The sequence below is a fragment of the Panthera onca genome, chromosome C2 (assembly GCF_046562875.1).
Source record: "Panthera onca isolate mPanOnc1 chromosome C2, mPanOnc1 haplotype 2, whole genome shotgun sequence".
NCBI classification, from domain to species: Eukaryota; Metazoa; Chordata; class Mammalia; order Carnivora; family Felidae; genus Panthera; species Panthera onca.
Window position 1 is genome coordinate 139,746,281 of NC_138347.1, and position 20,573 is coordinate 139,766,853.

Below are 20,573 nucleotides of genomic sequence, written 5' to 3' on the forward strand. Positions count from 1 at the left end.
GCAGTGGGCTGGGGGCAGACATCCGGTCGGACTGCGGCCCCGCCCACTAACTCCAGTTATACACCACAGCACAGGGGAAGTGCCCTGCAGGTCCTCACCACGCCAGGGACTCTCCAAAATGACCAAACGGAAGAATTCCCCTCAGAAGAATCTCCAGGAAATAACAACAGCTAATGAACTGATCAAAAAGGATTTAAATAATATAACAGAAAGTGAATTTAGAATAATAGTCATAAAATTAATCGCTGGGCTTGAAAACAGTATACAGGACAGCAGAGAATCTCTTGCCACAAAGATCGAGGGACTAAGGAACAGTCACGAGGAGTTGAAAAACGCTTTAAACGAGTTGCAAAACAAAATGGAATCCACGATGGCTCGGCTTGAAGAGGCAGAGGAGAGAATAGGTGAACTAGAAGATAAAGTTATGGAGAAAGAGGAAGCTGAAAGAAAGAGAGATAAAAAAATCCAGGAGTATGAGGGGAAAATTAGAGAACTAAGTGATACACTAAAAAAAAATAATATACGCATAATTGGTATCCCAGAGGAGGAAGAGAGAGGGAAGGGTGCTGAAGGGGTACTTGAACAAATTATAGCTGAGAACTTCCCTGAACTGGGGAAGGAAAAAGGCATTGAAATCCAAGAGGCACAGAGAACTCCCTTCAGACGTAACTTGAATCGATCTTCTGCACGACATATCATAGTGAAACTGGCAAAATACAAGGATAAAGAGAAAATTCTGAAAGCAGCAAGGGATAAACGTGCCCTCACATATAAAGGGAGACCTATAAGACTCGTGACTGATCTCTCCTTTGAAACTTGGCAGGCCAGAAAGGCTTGGCACGATATCTACAGTGTGCTAAACAGAAAAAATATGCAGCCGAGAATCCTTTATCCAGCAAGTCTGTCATTTAGAATAGAAGGAGAGATAAAGGTCTTCCCAAACAAACAAAAACTGAAGGAATTTGTCACCACGAAACCAGCCCTACAAGAGATCCTAAGGGGGATCCTGTGAGACAAAGTACCAGAGACATCACTACAAGCATAAAACATACAGACATCACAATGACTCTAAACCCATATCTTTCTATAATAACACTGAATGTAAATGGATTAAATGCGCCAACTAAAAGACATAGGGTATCAGAATGGATAAAAAAACAAGACCCATCTATTTGCTGTCTACAAGAGACTCATTTTAGATCTGAGGACACCTTTAGATTGAGAGTGAGGGGATGGAGAACTATTTATCATGCTCCTGGAAGCCAAAAGAAAGCTGGAGTAGCCATACTTATATCAGACAAACTAGACTTTAAATTAAAGGCTGTAACAAGAGATGAAGAAGGGCATTATATAATAATCACAGGGTCTATCCACCAGGAAGAGCTAACTATTATAAATGTCTATGCGCCAAATACCCGAGCCCCCAGATATATAAAACAATTACTCATAAACATAAGCAACCTCATTGATAAAAATGTGGTCATTGCAGGGGACTTTAACACCCCACTTACAGAAATGGATAGATCATCTAGACACACAGTCAATAAAGAAACAAGGGCCCTGAATGATACATTGGATCAGATGGACTTGACAGATATATTTAGAACTCTGCATCCCAAAGCAACAGAATATACTTTCTTCTCGAGTGCACATGGAACATTCTCCAAGATAGATCATATACTGGGTCACAAAACAGCCCTTCATAAGTTTACAAGAATTGAAATTATACCATGCATACTTTCAGACCACAATGCTATGAAGCTTGAAATCAACCACAGGAAAAAGTCTGGAAAACCTCCAAAAGCATGGAGGTTAAAGAACACCCTACTAACGAATGAGTGGGTCAACCAGGCAATTAGAGAAGAAATTAAAACATATATGGAAACAAACGAAAATGAAAATACAACAATCCAAACGCTCTGGGATGCAGCGAAGGCAGTCCTGAGAGGAAAATACATTGCAATCCAGGCCTATCTCAAGAAACAAGAAAAATCCCAAATACAAAATCTAACAGCACACCTAAAGGAAATAGAAGCAGAACAGCAAAGGCAGCCTAAACCCAGCAGAAGAAGAGAAATAATAAAGATCAGAGCAGAAATAAACAATATAGAATCTAAAAAAACGGTAGAGCAGATCAACGAAACCAAGAGTTGGTTTTTTGAAAAAATAAACAAAATTGACAAACCTCTAGCCAGGCTTCTCAAAAAGAAAAGGGAGATGACCCAAATAGATAAAATCATGAATGAAAATGGAATGATTACAACCAATCCCTCAGAGATACAAACAATTATCAGGGAATACTATGAAAAATTATATGCCAGCAAATTGGACAACCTGGAAGAAATGGACAAATTTCTAAACACCCACACTCTTCCAAAACTCAATCAGGAGGAAATAGAAAGCTTGAACAGACCCATAACCAGCGAAGAAATTGAATCGGTTATCAAAAATCTCCCAACAAATAAGAGTCCAGGACCAGATGGCTTCCCAGGGGAGTTCTACCAGACATTTAAAGCAGAGATAATACCTATCCTTCTCAAGCTATTCCAAGAAATAGAAAGGGAAGGAAAACTTCCAGACTCATTCTATGAAGCCAGTATTACTTTGATTCCTAAACCAGACAGAGACCCAGTAAAAAAAGAGAACTACAGGCCAATATCCCTGATGAATATGGATGCAAAAATTCTTAATAAGATACTAGCAAATCGAATTCAACAGCATATAAAAAGAATTATTCACCATGATCAAGTGGGATTCATTCCTGTGATGCAGGGCTGGTTCAACATTCGCAAATCGATCAACGTGATACATCACATTAACAAAAAAAAAGAGAAGAACCATATGATCCTGTCAATCGATGCAGAAAAGGCCTTTGACAAAATCCAGCACCCTTTCTTAATAAAAACCCTTGAGAAAGTCGGGATAGAAGGAACATACTTAAAGATCATAAAGGCCATTTATGAAAAGCCCACAGCTAACATCATCCTCAACGGGGAAAAACTGAGAGCTTTTTCCCTGAGATCAGGAACACGACAGGGATGCCCACTGTCACCGCTGCTGTTTAATATAGTGCTGGAAGTTCTAGCATCAGCAATCAGACAACAAAAGGAAATCAAAGGCATCAAAATTGGCAAAGATGAAGTCAAGCTTTCGCTTTTTGCAGATGACATGATATTATACATGGAAAATCCGATAGACTCCACCAAAAGTCTGCTAGAACTGATACATGAATTCAGCAAAGTTGCAGGATACAAAATCAATGTGCAGAAATCAGTTGCATTCTTATACACTAACAATGAAGCAACAGAAAGACAAATGAAGAAACTGATCCCATTCACAATTGCACCAAGAAGCATAAAATACCTAGGAATAAATCTAACCAAAGATGTAAAAGATCTGTATGCTGAAAACTATAGAAAGCTTATGCAGGTAATTGAAGAAGATATAAAGAAATGGAAAGACATTCCCTGCTCATGGATTGGACGAATAAATATTGTCAAAATGTCAATACTACCCAAAGCTATCTACACATTCAATGCAATCCCTATCAAAATTGCACCAGCATTCTTCTCGAAACTAGAACAAGCAATCCTAAAATTCATATGGAACCACAAAAGGCCCCGAATAGCCAAAGTAATTTTGAAGAAGAAGACCAAAGCAGGAGGCATCACAATCCCAGACTTTAGCCTCTACTACAAAGCTGTCATCATCAAGACAGCATGGTATTGGCATAAAAACAGACACATAGACCAATGGAATAGAATAGAAACCCCAGAACTAGACCCACAAACGTATGGCCAACTCATCTTTGACAAAGCAGGAAAGAACATCCAATGGAAAAAAGACAGTCTCTTTAACAAATGGTGCTGGGAGAACTGGACAGCAACATGCAGAAGGTTGAAACTAGACCACTTTCTCACACCATTCACAAAAATAAACTCAAAATGGATAAAGGACCTGAATGTGAGACAGGAAACCATCAAAACCCTAGAGGAGAAAGCAGGAAAAGACCTCTCTGACCTCAGCCGTAGCAATCTCTTACTCGGCACATCCCCAAAGGCAAGGGAATTAAAAGCAAAAGTGAATTACTGGGACCTTATGAAGATAAAAAGCTTCTGCACAGCAAAGGAAACAACCAACAAAACTAAAAGGCAACCAACGGAATGGGAAAAGATATTTGCAAATGACACATCGGACAAAGGGCTAGTATCCAAAATCTATAAAGAGCTCATCAAACTCCACACCCGAAAAACAAATAACCCAGTGAAGAAATGGGCAGAAAACATGAATAGACACTTCTCTAAAGAAGACATCCGGATGGCCAACAGGCACATGAAAAGATGTTCAACGTCGCTCCTTATCAGGGAAATACAAATCAAAACCACACTCAGATACCACCTCACGCCAGTCAGAGTGGCCAAAATGAAGAAATCAGGAGACTATAGATGCTGGAGAGGATGTGGAGAAACGGGAACCCTCTTGCACTGTTGGTGGGAATGCAAATTGGTGCAGCCGCTCTGGAAAGCAGTGTGGAGGTTCCTCAGAAAATTAAAAATAGACCTACCCTATGACCCAGCAATAGCACTGCTAGGAATTTATCCAGGGGATACAGGAGTACTGATGCATAGGGGCACTTGTACCCCGATGTTTATAGCAGCACTCTCAACAATAGCCAAATTATGGAAAGAGCCTAAATGTCCATCAACTGATGAATGGATAAAGAAATTGTGGTTTATATACACAATGGAATACTACGTGGCAATGAGAAAAAATGAAATATGGTCTTTTGTAGCAACGTGGATGGAACTGGAGAGTGTGATGCTAAGTGAAATAAGCCATACAGAGAAAGACAGATACCATATGGTTTCACTCTTATGTGGATCCTGAGAAACTTAACAGAAACCCATGGGGGAGGGGAAGGAAAAAAAAAAAAAAAAAGAGGTTAGAGTGGGAGAGAGCCAAAGCATAAGAGACTGTTAAAAACTGAGAACAAACTGAGGGTTGATGGGGGGTGGGAGGGAGGGGAGGGTGGGGGATGGGTATTGAGGAGGGCACCTTTTGGGATGAGCACTGGGTGTTGTATGGAAACCAATTTGACAGTAAATTTCATATATTAAAAAAAAAAAAAATGTTAAAAAAAAATAAAAAAACTTTTTTAAGTTTTTTATGAGAGAGAGAGAGAGAGACTGTGACCAGGGGAGGGTGAGAGAGAGAGGGAGGGAGACACAGAATCCGAAGCAGGCCAGGCTCCAGGCTCTGAGCTGTCAACACACAGCCTGACATGGGACTCAAACTCAAAAATTGCAAGATCATGACCTGAGCTGAAGTCAGACGCTTGACCCATTGAGCCACCGTGGTGCCCCTTAAGGTGACTATTTTTTTAAAAATGTTTACTTATTTTGAGAGAGAATGAGAATACCCCAAGCAGGCTTCACACTGTCAGTGCAGAGCCTGATGCAGGGCTCAGTCTCATGACCTTGAGATCACGACCTAAGCCAAAATCAGTTGGATGCCCAATCGACTGAGCCACCCAGGTGCCCTGCCCCTAAGGTGACCATTTTTGTATAAGTAAAACCTATTTTTAAATTTTTTTGTGCATATCACATTTTTTTAAAAATGCACCTTATTTTTTATTTTTTAAAAGTTTGTTTTTATTTATTTTGAGAGAGATATAGAGAGCAAGCAGGGGAGGGCAAGAGAGAGAGGGAGACAGAATACCAGGTAGGTTCCATGCACTATCAGCACAGAGCCCAAAGTGGGGCTTGAACCCAAGAACCATGAGATCATGATCTGAGCTGAAATCAAGAGTCGGATGCTTAACTGACTGAGCCCCCAGGTGCCCTTGCACCTTATTTTTTAAAGCAGAGTTAGGTTCCCAGAAAAACTGGGCAGAAGGTATGGATTTCCCATATACCTCCTACTCCCACATATGCATAGGCTCCCCCATTATCAACATCCCCCACCAGAGTGGTACATTTGTTACAGTTGATGAACTTAACATTGACATGTTATTATCACTCAGAGTCGATATGAGAGTTCACTCTTAGTGATGTACCTTCTATGTGTTTGGAAAAATTTCTAATGACATGTATCCACCATTATAATATCATATGGAGTAGTTTCACTGCCCTAAAAAATCTTCTGTGTTCTGCCTGTTCAGTTCTCCCTTCCTCCAACACCTTATCTTTTTACTGTCTCCATAGTTTTGCCTTTTCCAGAATGTCATATGGTTGGAATCGAACAGTACACAGGTTTTCAGGCTGGCTTCTTTCACTCGATAATATGTGCTTAAAGTTCCTCCATGTCTTTTCATGGCTTGATTGCTGTTTCTCTTTAGCACTGAGTAATATTTCATTGGGTATGCCACAATTTATTTATCCATTCACCTACCAAAGGGCATCCTGGTTACTTCCTTTTTTTTTAATTTTTAAAGTTTGTTTATTTTTTTTGAGAGAGAGAGTGGATGTGGAGGCAGGGCAGGCGGGGCAGCAGGAGGGAGGGAGGGAGGGAGAGAGAGAGAGAGAGAGAGACAGACAGACAGACAGACAGACAGATTGCCAAGCACTTCATGCTCAGTGTAGAGCCCAACACAGGGCTCAATCTCATGAACCATGAGATCATGAACTGAGCCGAAGTTGGATGCTTAACTGACTGAGCCACCCAGGCACTGTCTATAGTAAGTCTTGAAGTTGGATAGTCTTTCAGCTTTTTTCCTATCCTTCAATATCATGTTGGCTCTTAAGTGTTTTTTGCTTCTCTTTATATAAGAATTGACATCTTGACAATATTGAGGGTTCCTATCTATGGCTATGGGATATATCTTAAATTCTTTGATTCCTTTCATTAAAGTTTTTTGTTTGTTTGTTTTCTTCATATAGAGCTTGTACATATTTTTTTAGATTAATAACTTTCTTTTTTGGGAGGTCCTAATGTAAATGATACTGTGTTTTTCATTTCACATTTCACTTGTTTGTTACTAGTATCTAGAAAGGCAGTTAACTTTTGTGTATCAACCTTGTATGACACAGTGTTGCTGTAATTGCTTATTAGTTTCAGGAATGTTCTTGTGGATTCTTTCAGATTTTTCACAAGATGATCGTGTCATCTGAAATGGTTTGTTTTGTTTGTTTTGTGGACGGCATAGGATAGGTGGAGGAAAGCCTTCGTCACACACTCCATGAATCAGTGCAGTGTCATCTCTTCCCAGTGAGGGTGTCACCCCTCTCCCCTGTCTTCTCTGCAAAGTGTCTTGGGCTCCACAGATGACCTGAGGCTGCCTGTGTCACTGCTGCCCCCATGCAGGGCTCAGGCTCCAGGCTCCTCTTATCCCTCATTTGCTTTAAAACTCTCCTCTCTTTTTAAAATTCATAAATTAAGTTCTATTGCAGGTATGGTTGATATATACAGTGTTTTAGTAGTTTTACATGTACAACATAATGATTTGATACTCAGATCTGTTTTTTTTTTTTAAATCTTAAAACAAATTTTTTTGAATGTTTGTTTATTTTTGAGGGAGAGAGAGAGAGACAAGACAGAGTGTGAGCAGGGGAGGAGCAGAGAGAAAGGGAGACACAGAATCCAAAACGGGCTCCAGGCTCTGAGCTGTCAGCACAGAGCCTGACACAGGGCTCAAATTCACAAACTGGGAAATCATGGTCTGAGCCAAAATCAGATGCTTAACTGACTGAGCCACCCAGGCATCCCTAAATTTGTTTTTTTTTTAATTGCAGTGGAAAAGAAGTCACAAAAAGTGGCTTTAGGTCATGGAAAATGTATGGAACAGGGACAGGAATTTACCAACCAGTACTTCTGTGAGATACCTTTTTTCTTTTTTTAAGTTTTATTTTATTTGAGAGAGAGAGAGACAGTGCAAGTGGGGGAGGGGCAGAGAGAAGGAAGGTGAGAATCCCAAGCAGGTTTTGCACCGCCAGCACAGAGCCTGACACGCGGCGCAAACTCCCCAAATTGTGTAATCATGACCTGAGCCTAAACCAAGAGTCGGGCGCTTAACCGACTGAGCCAGCCAGGAGCCCCATCTCTGTGACATATCTTGAGTAACTACATAAGACCTGCTGAAGAGCCATCCTCTCTCTCCTAAAATAGACAAGGCAGCCTCTCCATATCTAGGGCATCCCTACATCACTGACTACTTCCTGGTGACCCTTGGGGGGTGTGTGTGTGTGTGTGTGCGTGTGTGTGTGTGTGTGTGTGTGTGTGTGTGTGTGTGTATAAAGTTATATTTAAATTATTTTTGAGAGCATTGTTCTATAAGATACTAGGTTTTTTTTTCTTCAAATATTTGCTGAAAATGCATTTTATTATTTCTTCTTATGAAAAAATAGTATTTTTTAAAAAAAATCACTCAAATATAGCAGTTTTTCTTAGAATTAAAGTTAGTGACCAGAGCCTATATTGCATGTATAAATGTTAACATGTAGAAAAATTACTTTACATCATATCTGCTCCGTGGAAATTGTTTGTATGATTTAATGTATTTGAAGAGATTTATGTTGCTCTGTTTCCTTAAATAAAAGATTTCTGTGGAATATTTCAGGGTGAAAGAGGTCTAGAGAACTTCCCATTTTAGAAACAAAAGAAACTCACTGATTTTCCTTACCAAGAGTTATGGACAGAAAATACATGAAATTAGATCAGTAGGCTGCAAAATTCACCTTAAGTTCATTAAATATAATGCTTGCCTGGAATTCTCTTTTCTCACAGAAGTACTCTGTGTGTAGACTTCTCTTTGTAGAAGCAAGGATCTGAGGTTGAAGGAGGATTTTAATTTCTTTATCAAAAACAATTTACTCTCTCATAAAAATAAATATCTTTTTAAAAAAATTAAAATTTTATTCTTTTGTGTCATTTAAAATTGTATCTCAGTGTTAAATTTCCCTTTTTAACTTGTCACGGTGGAGTCCTAGATGTGCATTGCAAGGTTAAACATTATTATTACTGATCTATGTGTCTTTGAAAGCATCTGACTTAGAAAGGAGATTTCTAATATATTAGTTTTTTTTTTTTTTTTTGGAGTCATTGTACATATGTTAAGCATGATAGATCTATTATACAATTTAAAAATGCCATTATGGGGCATCTGGGTGGCTCAGTTGGTTGAGTGTCCAACTCTTGATTTCAGCTCAGGTCATGATCTCAAGGTCATGAGTTTGAGCCATGTGCCAAGCTTTGTGCTGACAATATGGAGCCTGCTTGGGACGCTCTCTCTTATTCTCTCGCTGTCTCACCCTCTTCTCCTCCCCTGTTTGCCTGTGCTCTTGTGCATGCTTGCTCTTTCTCTCTCAGAATAAATAAACATTAACAAAAATAAAAACACCCTTCATTAAATATGTTTACAATATTCTGTACTTTTTTTTTTTAGAATTGGAAGACAATTGTAAATTATAAGCCTATACCAAATTATACCTGAATTATTTTCAGTGCCAAGAATATTTCAGTATAGTTTTAGTTTAAAAAAAAAATAAATCAGCAAACTTAAAATTTAGGATGTGAAAATGATAGTTCTTTAATCCAATTATGTATAAAAACATTTTTTAAAAAGTAAGAAGATAATCTTCTATATAAAAAATCCCTGTAATTCAATAGAATATTTGGTATTATAGTAAGCAATGTAAGGGTATGGTAGAATCCTTTAAAACCTTAGAAATATGTTTGAAAGTCCTTTTTAAAGTACGATATTCTGTGTTACAGAGGCAAGACTGGAATGCATTGGTATTATAAAAGCCTTTTACCTGTGGAGAAGTTAAGGCAAACCACCAAGATAACATAATGTTTAAATCTTACTGCAGTTTTAAATTTTGGTATACAAAGTCATTAGCTTCAGAAAGCATAGAACTCTTTTGGAATTGTGCTAGCTTGCTTTCTAAATATACAAAGGAAAATAATTTTCTGATGAGGAAAAGCTAGTGTGACGTTGGTGTTACAAAATTGAGATGTACCTCCTAGACTTGTCCAGGTTGAGAGAAGGGACATTTTTAACTTTTAGGTGAGAGGTAGGTGGAGAGATGTTCTTACTTGAGGAAAAACATGAGATTGGGATACAGAAGTCTGTTAACTCTATAATTAATAAACTACTTGAGCCATTGGGCAGCTGGGGGATTTTGACATCTAATTGAGTTAGGAGAGCAAACAACCATGGATTTCTGTCTTTTATTTATATCTTTTTGTCAGGTATTAGTTTTAAAGTCTGATATTTATATATGAGAGCCAAATAGAAAGATACTATGTTGAACCACTTGCATACAGATCTTTTGGGCGGTTGGGTTGAACTTCTTAAGTAATTAATTGCATTAACTTGTTGAATAGAATTTCTTTTTATTTAAAAATTTTTCATGTCTATTTTTGAGAGAGAGAGAGAGAGACAGAGAGAGTACTAGCAGGGGAGAGAGGAGGACAGAGGGAGAGGAGACACAGAATCTGAAGCAGGCTCCACGCTCTGAGCTGTCAGCAGGTAGGCCGATGTAGGGCTCCAAGTCATGAACCGTGAGGTCATGACCTTAGCCGAAGTTGGATGTTTAACCTACTCAGCCACCCAGGTGCCCCATACTTGCTTTATTAAAAGAATATTTCAGTCATTTTGATTTTTATAGTAATTTTGGTAGAGACTTAAAAGAAACATTAGAAGATTTGACTTTATATTAATATTATAGAGCTTGGTTCGTAGATAGTTTATTTCTTGGATTTGGCGTAAGATTTTATGTAAATAAATACAAAAGTCATAGTGTTCTTAACCCTTTTTTATTAGTGTAAAATTTTGGTGAAGTAGCATAGGTCACTGCTGCCTTAGAATAGGTATATCGCCCTAAGCCTCCCTGTGTTTTGTTTAAAAAAATTTTTTTAAATTTTTATTTATTTTTGAGAGAGGGAGAATGCGAGCAGGGGAGGGGCAGAGAGAGGGAAAAAGAGGATTCAAAGCGGGCTCTGTGCTAAGAGCAGAGAGCCCAATGCTGGGCTTGATCTCTCAAACTGCGAGCCAAAGGTGGACGCTTAACCAACTGAGCCACCCAAAGCACCCTTTCCATTTTTAAGATTCTAGATTGGACTGCCCAGACAACAGTTTATTTGTACTGTATCTCATTTCACAGAGGATTTTTGGTGACTACTACTGTTGCTACTACTAATAAGCATTTATTAGGTGCATGCTTACTTTGAGCTAGACATATGATCTTGTCTAATTCCTACACAAATCCTATGAGGTGAGTATTATCTGTGTTTTCAAGTTGAGAAAATGATGCTTAGAGGAGTTAAGTAACTTGCCAAAATTTAACCTTCTAAGAGGTGAAGCTAGAATGCAGATTTAGGAAATCTAATTTTTGCTCCTAATTTCTATGGGGGCGGGGGGAGGGGGGGATTGCAAACCAGAATTAAATGTCCAAACTGGGAAGAAAAAAGAAAAACAATGGAATTTCATGTCTTTAGGTCCCATGGCTTTTATGACTGGATCATGAATTTGACTCTGAATTCACTGTAGGAAAAAAAAATTGGAAGAGAGCAAAATGGGTGTGTGAGAATACCACATAAAATCCTTTTCTTAGGACTGAATTCTCAAATAGAGTCCCTCTGTGGGAACCTCAAAAAAGAGTCTCTTTGGAAAGTGTTGGGAATAATTTCTTCAGTAATATTTCTTATAATATATCTGGTTACAGGTTCAATAGGACTGCTGCTTTCTGATCTCACAATGAAACTTGAGGCAATAATGTCAAAGCATGATTTGGTCAGAGTTCTGTGAGATACTATGATAGTATGGACCAAGCATGCGTGGTTTGGTATGATCCATGTATGAAATCCAGAATACTGAGAAGGATAGAACGATGGTTTGTATGTTTGCCAGTCAATCCTGAGTTTTGTATATACTTCAGAAATCAAATGAACACAGAGTAGAGTTAACATCTTTGTTCTGAAAATTGAGAAGCATAGACAAAGAACATAGTGATGATTCATGTTATTGAGTTCACAATTGAATGAGTATCCCAGGCTACAGGACTGTTCTAGAAGCCAAGAAGGTAAACTTTAGTAAGAAGATATTTTTCAGTCCTGTGAAATGCAGCAGAGATGCCTGATTAGATGAGGACTGAAAAATTAAATTTCAGAAACAGGTCTTATGTATCTTAGTAAGTACAGTGTCAGTGCTGAGTGTTGCGGAATAGAAATCCCATTGTCTTGGATTCAGGATTGAGTACAAGATGAGGAAGTGGCAACTTTGTGTGTTGACTTCTCTTGTAGTCGAAGGTTGTAATGGGAAGGAGAGAACCTGAAGCTCAGGACCCCAGCATTGAAGGAGAAGTTTTGTTGAAGGACTTAAAGAGACTTGAGACTGTAGGCTAAGGACAAGGAACCAATTTAGAGGGAAATACTTAAGATAAAAAACAGTGATGATTGATATTGCAAGGTACACATGTTTGGGCCTGGAGGGGATGGAATTCAGACCATTGAGGGTGGCAAATAAATCAGCTCTACTGAAAAATAGAGTACCTACTTGCTACCTTCCCCAAGTCATTCAGAGAAGTATAGACATGGGGATAATGGGGTTTAGTCTAGAAAAGGTGGATGAAATCAGAATATGAATCAAGAGTGCATGACCCACTGAAGAGGTGACTGAGACCAGCAGCAGTTCTCCGCTAAACCCTGAAAATGAGAGCTGTCTTGGGAGCTGTAAATAAGGGGAACTGGGGGTGGAAGATGGGTTAAACTAGACAGTGACAGAGAAGCCAAGAATCCCAGCAAAAATAAAAATGTAAATTCATTTTGACACTTCTTCCAGTGTATGATTTTGCTTTTGTACCTAGTGACTCCTTCTGCCTCAGGAGCTTGCTTACCCAGGAATATGTGTGGTGGAAGCAACAGGGAACTGGGTAGTAAGGAAGCTGGATTTGCACCTCTCGTACAGGAAGTTTGTTGTAGGCGGATATTTGAAACCCATTTAGAGTTGGCATGTGGAGTTAAAAGCTAAAGACTAAAGGCCTTAGGGACTGTGTTTGTTGTTGGAGACACATTGAAATAAAGAAAAGTAGAGGACACTCAGTGACTGAACTGTATTTACTGGCTGGGAAGGCACACAGCCTGACCAGATCAGTTCTCAGCATCCAAGGGGAGTGGATTTCAGGGCTGAGTGAAGGGAAGAGGAGAAAAAGGAAAATGCTTTTCTGTCATGTAAAGGGCTGGTTAAGAAAATGTCATCTACTCTGGGCATCAAAGAACAGCTTTTAGCCGATAGTACACCAGGAGCAGCAACAACTGAATAGATTGTGCAAGGTGCTGGAGCTCTTTGTGGGCAGAGAGCAGAAAGCCCATGGCAATGAAAGTAGTAGAAAAAAATCATAGAGGAAGGAAAATGCTCTGCCACTTACTTAATGTGGTAAAGGCCTGGTAGAAAAGGGGAGAAATTGTTTCATTCTATTTGTAAGTAATCAACATGTTTTCCCGGCCCTCACAGCCCAAAATCAAGAAATAGGAGCCACAATAACACCAGAAACTAGGGATTTCTTGAAAGTCTTGGTTTGGAGCTCCTCTCTTTGACCTGGGACTCCAGAAATGCCTTGTCCAAGTGCAGGCTCTGAGTGGCTAATGGATTTACTGTCTGGCTACTATGCCAGCAGCCATGGGCTAGAAAAGGTCCCTACTTTTGAGGCTGTTAACTCTTTTGTGGTCAAGATTCCTTTCCTTTTTGCCACTTTTCCTTCAATGGACAATTTCGTTTCTTGTGTCTAGTGGGCTCCCCCTACCACCAAGTCATCCACGGTGTGAGGGTCAGGAATCTTCTTCTCCTGATGGCCCATCAGTCTACCATGGTAAGATTGCCTTTGGGTTCAGGGCATGTGCCATGCCAGAATGGCAGATTTGTATAGATAGTACTTGGCAGAGCTTGTCTCTTGCTCTCTCAGCACTCCTTTCAACAAGAGCCCCATGGGCTTGTGTTCCTCTGCACCTATGGGATGAGCCTGAAACCAAGGCGTGGGAGTCATGGGAACCACTCAGTCTGGTTTGCAAACACACTAGGGGCTTAGCCCGCTTCTCTGCAGGGGTTGCTTCTGTTTTCCTCCTGGACAAGATTTTGGGTGATTTAGTTAAGCTGGTCTTCAGGAACTGTGGAGTACATATAGAGAGATTAGGTCCTGATAAAAGGGTCAACCCTTGTATTTTTGTCTTTTGAGCTTTCTCTCTCTATGTCTTGGCAAAAGAAATAAGGAAGAAATGGTTTGAACCCATCATTACTGGCTTCTGATTTTTCTAGCTCTGTCAGAAAGGTCATTTGTGTGGATACTTGTTACTAGTTATAATACTTAATAAGAGTTTCAGGAACGCATTTAATAGTTTCTCGTGCAGATGCAATCGTTTTCTCAAGCAGATTTGGTTTTTAATCACAAATCCTGCATTAAGAATGATAATAGTCTAACATTTTTGAGATCATCCTGACAACTGAATTTATACCCCATTTGTAAAGAGGCTGTTACTAATTGTATCTGCTTGCATCTTGTGTAACCTGTGAGCAATTTGGAGGGAACAGATTCATTTTCTTCATTGCTCTGTTCGTTATGCGTACTGTGTAGTAGACATGCAGAAGTGGAGATAGTAACAATAATGAATAGAAACATGGAGTTTCTGGAACTTGTATTCTGATGGATCTTCAAACGATTCTTGAGGGACGTGTGTGAGGGAGGAGAGTTATGAAATGGGCATATGGGATGGTCTGTTAGGGTTCCCCAGAGAAGCAGAGCCAACAGGATCCATATAGAGAGAAAGAGATTTATTATAAGGAAGTCCTAAGATGTGCACCGCACAAGCTGGAGATCTAGGAGAACTGATGGTGTAGTTCCAGTCAGAGTCCAGAGGCCTAAGAATTGTGAGTGCTGATGGCATATGATTCAGTCCAAAAGCTCGCAAGCTTAAGACTCAAGAAGAGCTGATGTTTCAGTTTGAGTTGACTGGAACTCAAAGTTGGCAGGAAAAGACGGATGTCCTGGCTCAAGCAGTCAGACTGGAGGGCTTCCCTCTTATTTCAGGGAAGGTTAGACTTTTCGTTCTAGTCAGACCTTGAACTGATTGGTTGAGGGCCATCCACATGAGGGAGGGCAGTGTGCCTTACTCAGCCTTTGATGCAAATGTTAATTTCAAAAACACCCTGAGACACACCCAGAATACTGTTTGACCAAATGTCAGTTAACACCCACCCCCAGCCTAGTCAAGCTGACACACAAAATTAACTGTCATAGACAGTTTCTACTTCTACAAGTAGTTTATAGTATAAACAGCAGTGTAATCATTTTAAAGCATCATGAAATAGGCCCTGAACTTCTAAAATTGTTGAACTAGAAATTACTCTCCCACTTTCCAGGATTATTTTCATTTGAAGTTGACCTAGTATATGTTATTAAAAAACTATTCAGGTGTTAACAAACTTGACTCTTCTTAGTGATTGAATCACTCTTGTGCAGAAACCCTTTGCTGCAGTGGAAAAAAAGTGCTGTTGGTAAAAGAAGGGATGTCAAATGTAGTACAGGACTGTTGAGTTAAATTTTTTTTTAAAAAGTACAGTAGCAATGAACTGCCATGCTGCTGTATTATCTCTCCCTATATGTAGTGCTGGTTTCTGATCTTTCTGAATTGTGTTCAAAACAAATGACGGTCTGTGAATGCAAAAATACTAGTATTTTGTGATAGCCTTTTAAGTTATAAAAACTCATATCATTGAAAAAATGCCTAGATTCATAAAATGATTTTTACTGTCCACATATTCCTTTACTTACGTGTCCCATCATTTATCCTTTATCACTAAAATTGTTTACTGTTTAATGATGCAGTGAATATTCTTGTTTATAAGTTTTCTACATAGCTCTCTCTCACTTTTTTTTTACAGTAAATATTGTGCAGTTAATAAATAAATGGAGTGGAGCTGTGTCAGTGTCTAGTTTTGAATAGGTTTAATAAATATTGCCTAATTGCTTTTATTTATACACTCTTATATAAAATATTAATAATAACAGCTAACTTGTATTGAGTGCTAGGTAGAACCTGGGCTTTATATGGATTTTTTCATTCGATCCTCAAAATAACCTTGTGAGGGAGGTTAAGTGTCCTTAAGTACCTTGAGTACCTACTATGTGCAAAGCACTGTGATAGGCAAGGGGATTATAGGAATGAGCAAAGCAACCATTGTTGATGCCCACATTCTAAAGGAAAAGGACAACGACTATTCTCAGTTTATTTGTAATTGTGAGAAAGACTGAAAGAGGAATTTAGGCTACTTTGAAAGTGTATCACACAGGGTATGGGGCGCGGTGTGTGACAAGAAAACAATTATCATTGAAAAAACACCTTTACAGCCTAAGTTGAGTAGGACATATGGGGGAAGGAAGTGTTTTAGGTTGAGGAGGCAGCATGTGTGAAGGCCTTGAGGTGGTAAAATGGGGGCATGTTCAAGGAACTGCAATTAGATGAAATGTGACTGGAACTATGAGGTGTCCTAGAATAGCTCAGGGTGAGACTGGGGCTAGATCACACGGGTCTTTTTTGGTCATATTAAGGATTCTGTACTCTGTCCTCAAAATACTGGGAAACGTTTGAAGTATTCCAGGTAGAGGCCCTAGTGGATTTACTTTTTAAAAAGAACACTTTGGCTGCCATATGGACAATGGGTTTGTAAGGTATACAGTTTTCTATTTGCTCTGTAATTTTCATCAGCCCTTTTAATGTCAGTTTGATAGGTAGAGGTGCTTACATTTCTTAAAAAGAAGCCAACTGAAATCTGTAATCATGGGGGTTGATGCAGGGGTTGGAGCTGTGGCTTGGGGGAGAAGGAAGGGATGATTCAAGGTTTAGAAGAAACTCTCGATCTCTTCCGTCACGGTGTCCAGAAGACTAAGTTTGTATTTGAGAAAGATATGTTGCCCAGCAGATCTGATGTGTGAACAGTCTGAATTTGGGGAGCTGCTTTCTGTCATGATGCTTGCCGCCATCCCATCTGGTGTTCAATGATCACATCAGAAAGGATGTCATTTAAGGGTCTTACTAAAAGATTCTGAGGACTCTGTAGATTGACAAGACACGGTTTGGGGGAGAAACGTAGATATAAGGTTATTTTTATTTTATTGTATGATTTCTGTCTCTTTTTATCTGCCTCGTGATGCCAGTGAAACTAAGACGGCTGTCTGGCATGTGCATAGGTTGGTTGTTAGAGAGCCTCTTATGGTTTTCACTTACCTTCTCTAGACAGCTCTTCCAGTAAGTTACCAACCTCCTATTTTTTCTTCTAAGATTCAGACAGTAAATTACAACCCATTTCTTACAATTGTAGTTCCATAAAAGGTACACTTCTATTTGTTCTAATTTTTCCTCTTAAATTTTAGTTTCAAGAAACAGAGCTTTTAAAAAAAATTTTCCTGCTTTTGATCAAGTTAAAAAATTTTAACTGAAAAATTTTAATATATAAACTAAGGAAAGGTTAATAGCCCTTACCATAGAAATCCTTTCCGTTTACCCTCTTTGAATCTTTTCATGATCTCAGAAGGGAAAAAGAGATGGAAAGTTTGTAAAAATATTAATATATTTTGTAAAGCTTTCTGTATTCTAAAATGTATTGTGTGGGGGCGCCTGGGTGGCGCAGTCGGTTAAGCATCCGACTTCAGCCAGGTCACGATCTCAGTCCGTGAGTTCGAGCCCCGCGTCAGGCTCTGAGCTGATGGCTCGGAGCCTGGAGCCTGTTTCCGATTCTGTGTCTCCCTCTCTCTCTGCCCCTCCCCCGTTCATGCTCTGTCTCTCTCTGTCCCAAAAATAAATAAAAAACGTTGGAAAAAAAAAATTTAAAATGTATTGTGTGGATCTTGTCTTGTAGTGGAATCATGACACAGACTTATGTGTTCAAATGATCATGCTGCTTTTTACTTTGATTACTCAGAAGTAAGCTTGAGTGCAGCAAAGCTCTAAAAATTACAAGTAGAGTGGGTTGTGTTTTGAGGTCTTTAATCATTATAAACTAAAGTGAAATAGAAAGGTTCCCTCAAGATACTGTTTTGGGATGTGATTTTACATTGTAGGTATTTATACTTTGGTTTTCTTTTTTTTTTTTTTTTTTTTTAAACGTTTATTTATTTTGAAGGGAGGAGGGGCAGAGAAAGAGGAGAGAGAATCCCAAGCAGGCTCTGCCCTGTCAGTACCAATGCGGAGCTTGATCCCACGAACTGTGAGATCATGACCTGAGCCAAAATCAAGAGTTGGACACTTAACTGACTGAGCCATCCAGGTGCCCGTTTGTTTTTATTTCTAATCATGTATGTGATTTTGGGATTATTTCATTACGTGAACAAGATTTATAAAAGTGAAAGAAATAGTTCATCATAGTATTAATATTTTAACAATAATCTTCTGTACCTGCCTTAGGAAGAGATAAAAAATTTTTTTTCCTTTTATTCTTTAAAACAAAACAAAATAAAACTGAGCTAATTTAAGCAGGCAGTTTCTGGGAAAACAAAGGCTTTGGTCTACATGCTTTTGATAGTAGACATTGTGACCATATCATGTATGCTTTCTTAATAATGTCTGACATTATCAGATTGATTAACTCAGCACGGGGCCTAATCAGATTTAACTGTGGTTGGCAGCTGTACACTAGAAGAATAGTTAATACAGAGGAGGAATAAAATTAGTTTTTTAATAAGCTGTGTTAAATAAAAAACTAAAAAAAGTATCAGGAGTGTTCATTATTTCCCATTGACATGTAAAACTGTTGTGTTTACACAGTATCCTTCTCAAATCCATGCTGACGTATATTTTCAAAGATTGGCTACTGCCAGAATATACACATGCTGATAATAAGATTTGCATTTGATAATTGATGGTGTAGGTTTCAGGGAGTTATGATTTCCTGCAGGCTTCAGAGGTCAACATTTTTATCTATGTAGTGTGTTCATTGTGTAAACGTCATAGATTATCCAACCCATCTAAGAACTAGAACCAAAACCTCTGCTTACTTTTCCTAGAATCAACATATTTCTTTAAAAACTTGGTCTTTGCTGGTTCCTGGGTAGCTCGGTCGGTTGAGCATCCATCTTTGGCTCAGGTCATGATCTCATGGTTTGTGAGTTTGAACTCGCATTGGGCTCTGTGCTGACAGCTCGGAGCTTGGAGCCTACTTCGGATTCTGTGTCTACCTCTCTCTCTGCCCCTCCCTTGCTTGCACTCTGTCTCTCTAAAATAAATAAACATTTTTAAAAAATGCAGAAGTAATCCTTTTCCTCAATGCTTTTTAAAAATATAATCATGAAAAGTTAATAAATGATACATAAGAAAGAGTCCTAAAGTAAGGAGTTGTGATTCTGATTCTGCTATTAACTTTAACCAGGGCCATAGAGTTGAATTAGATACATTCACCAAATGTTAAGTGAATGCCTACCATGTGTGGGTCACTCAGGGCTCTGTGATTAGGACCAAAACAGCAAAGATTTTGACCTCATTCAAAGCGCTATTTTGATGTGCTGGAGATTCTCTGTTAAGGATAACAGCCATTAATTATACATTGAGGACTGATTTTCAAAATATTATGAGAAGTGGGCATAACAAAAACAGTCCATTTCTAAATTGTGTTGCATAAAGTATTTGCACCGAATTTTCTGCTTCACGTGGTGTGACACCCAGCTTTTTAGTATGTTTTCTAAAGCTGTTGAGCTAATAAAACTTGCAGTGACTATTCAGATTTTAGTCAGATGTTATTCAGAATTAAAGTAACAAAATAACTGAGTGGAAAAGTTTGCAAATTGTATGGAACAGTTTCTCCTGGGAAAGACTAGCTGTATTTCAGAGAGCAGTTTTCCAAAAAAAACATGCATTAAAGTGTACTTAGATGCCTTGTATGTTAACACATAATCATTTATATACATGTATGAGAAATAATATGTATTCAATTTCTCATGTTGCTTAAGATTTCTAAGCAATTAGAAACTTAATTAGTACAGCGTCATGACTAGTTTGAATCCCCAAAATTAAATATATTTTTAGTTTAGGGAAAAAAGCAATTTCTTTCATTTTTAAGGTCCAGTGGCCCCTAACAGGTCCTTATTGTAAGATCATACAACTTTTAAACATTTGGTAAGTCCCTGAATATGTGATACTAGAGAACTTACTCAACCTTAACTGTAATCTTATGGATGAGAATGAGAGTAAAAATATTCCAGATCAAAGAGAAGTTATTTTGAGGAGTTTTAAGTGCAAGTAAATGGAAGCTTATAATAAACATGGCTATTTAGCTGTCATTGTAGCTTTATTTTAATGTAAAATATGTCTAAGACATGTTGTAAGTACACAGAAACATTTGTTGAATTGAATTAAATGTATGTTTCCTAGATGTAGCTTCCAAAAGATATTGAGCAGTTGTTGAACTAAGTAATCACATGATCAGTATTAATTTATGAAATTGGAAGCTAATTTAGAATAAAAAGAATTGATTTGTGGCAGAATTCAGCAGTGAATTTTGTTTAAATGTACTCTTAAAACCTAAATTGCCAAGACTCTGGCTGTATAGAACCAAGCACAGCAGTATTAGATATGATCTACGACTTGCTGATAGT

The 20,573-nt window shown here is 38.6% G+C and overlaps 1 protein-coding gene across 6 annotated transcripts in view; it reads left to right on the plus strand.

Annotated features, from left to right (window-relative positions):
• UBE2E2 (ubiquitin conjugating enzyme E2 E2) overlaps positions 1 to 20,573 on the plus strand; it is a 374,957-nt gene that overhangs the window by 59,109 nt on the left and 295,275 nt on the right. The window contains exon 4 of one of the 6 annotated variants that reach the window (XM_060638556.3): positions 13,726 to 14,238. The exons of the other annotated variants lie outside the window; for them this stretch is intronic. Within the exon in view, the coding sequence (XP_060494539.1) occupies positions 13,726 to 14,167 (442 nt within the window). The 3' untranslated portion in view covers positions 14,168 to 14,238. Of the gene's footprint in view, positions 1 to 13,725; positions 14,239 to 20,573 lie in introns of those variants that run through there. 6 annotated transcript variants of the gene reach the window in all.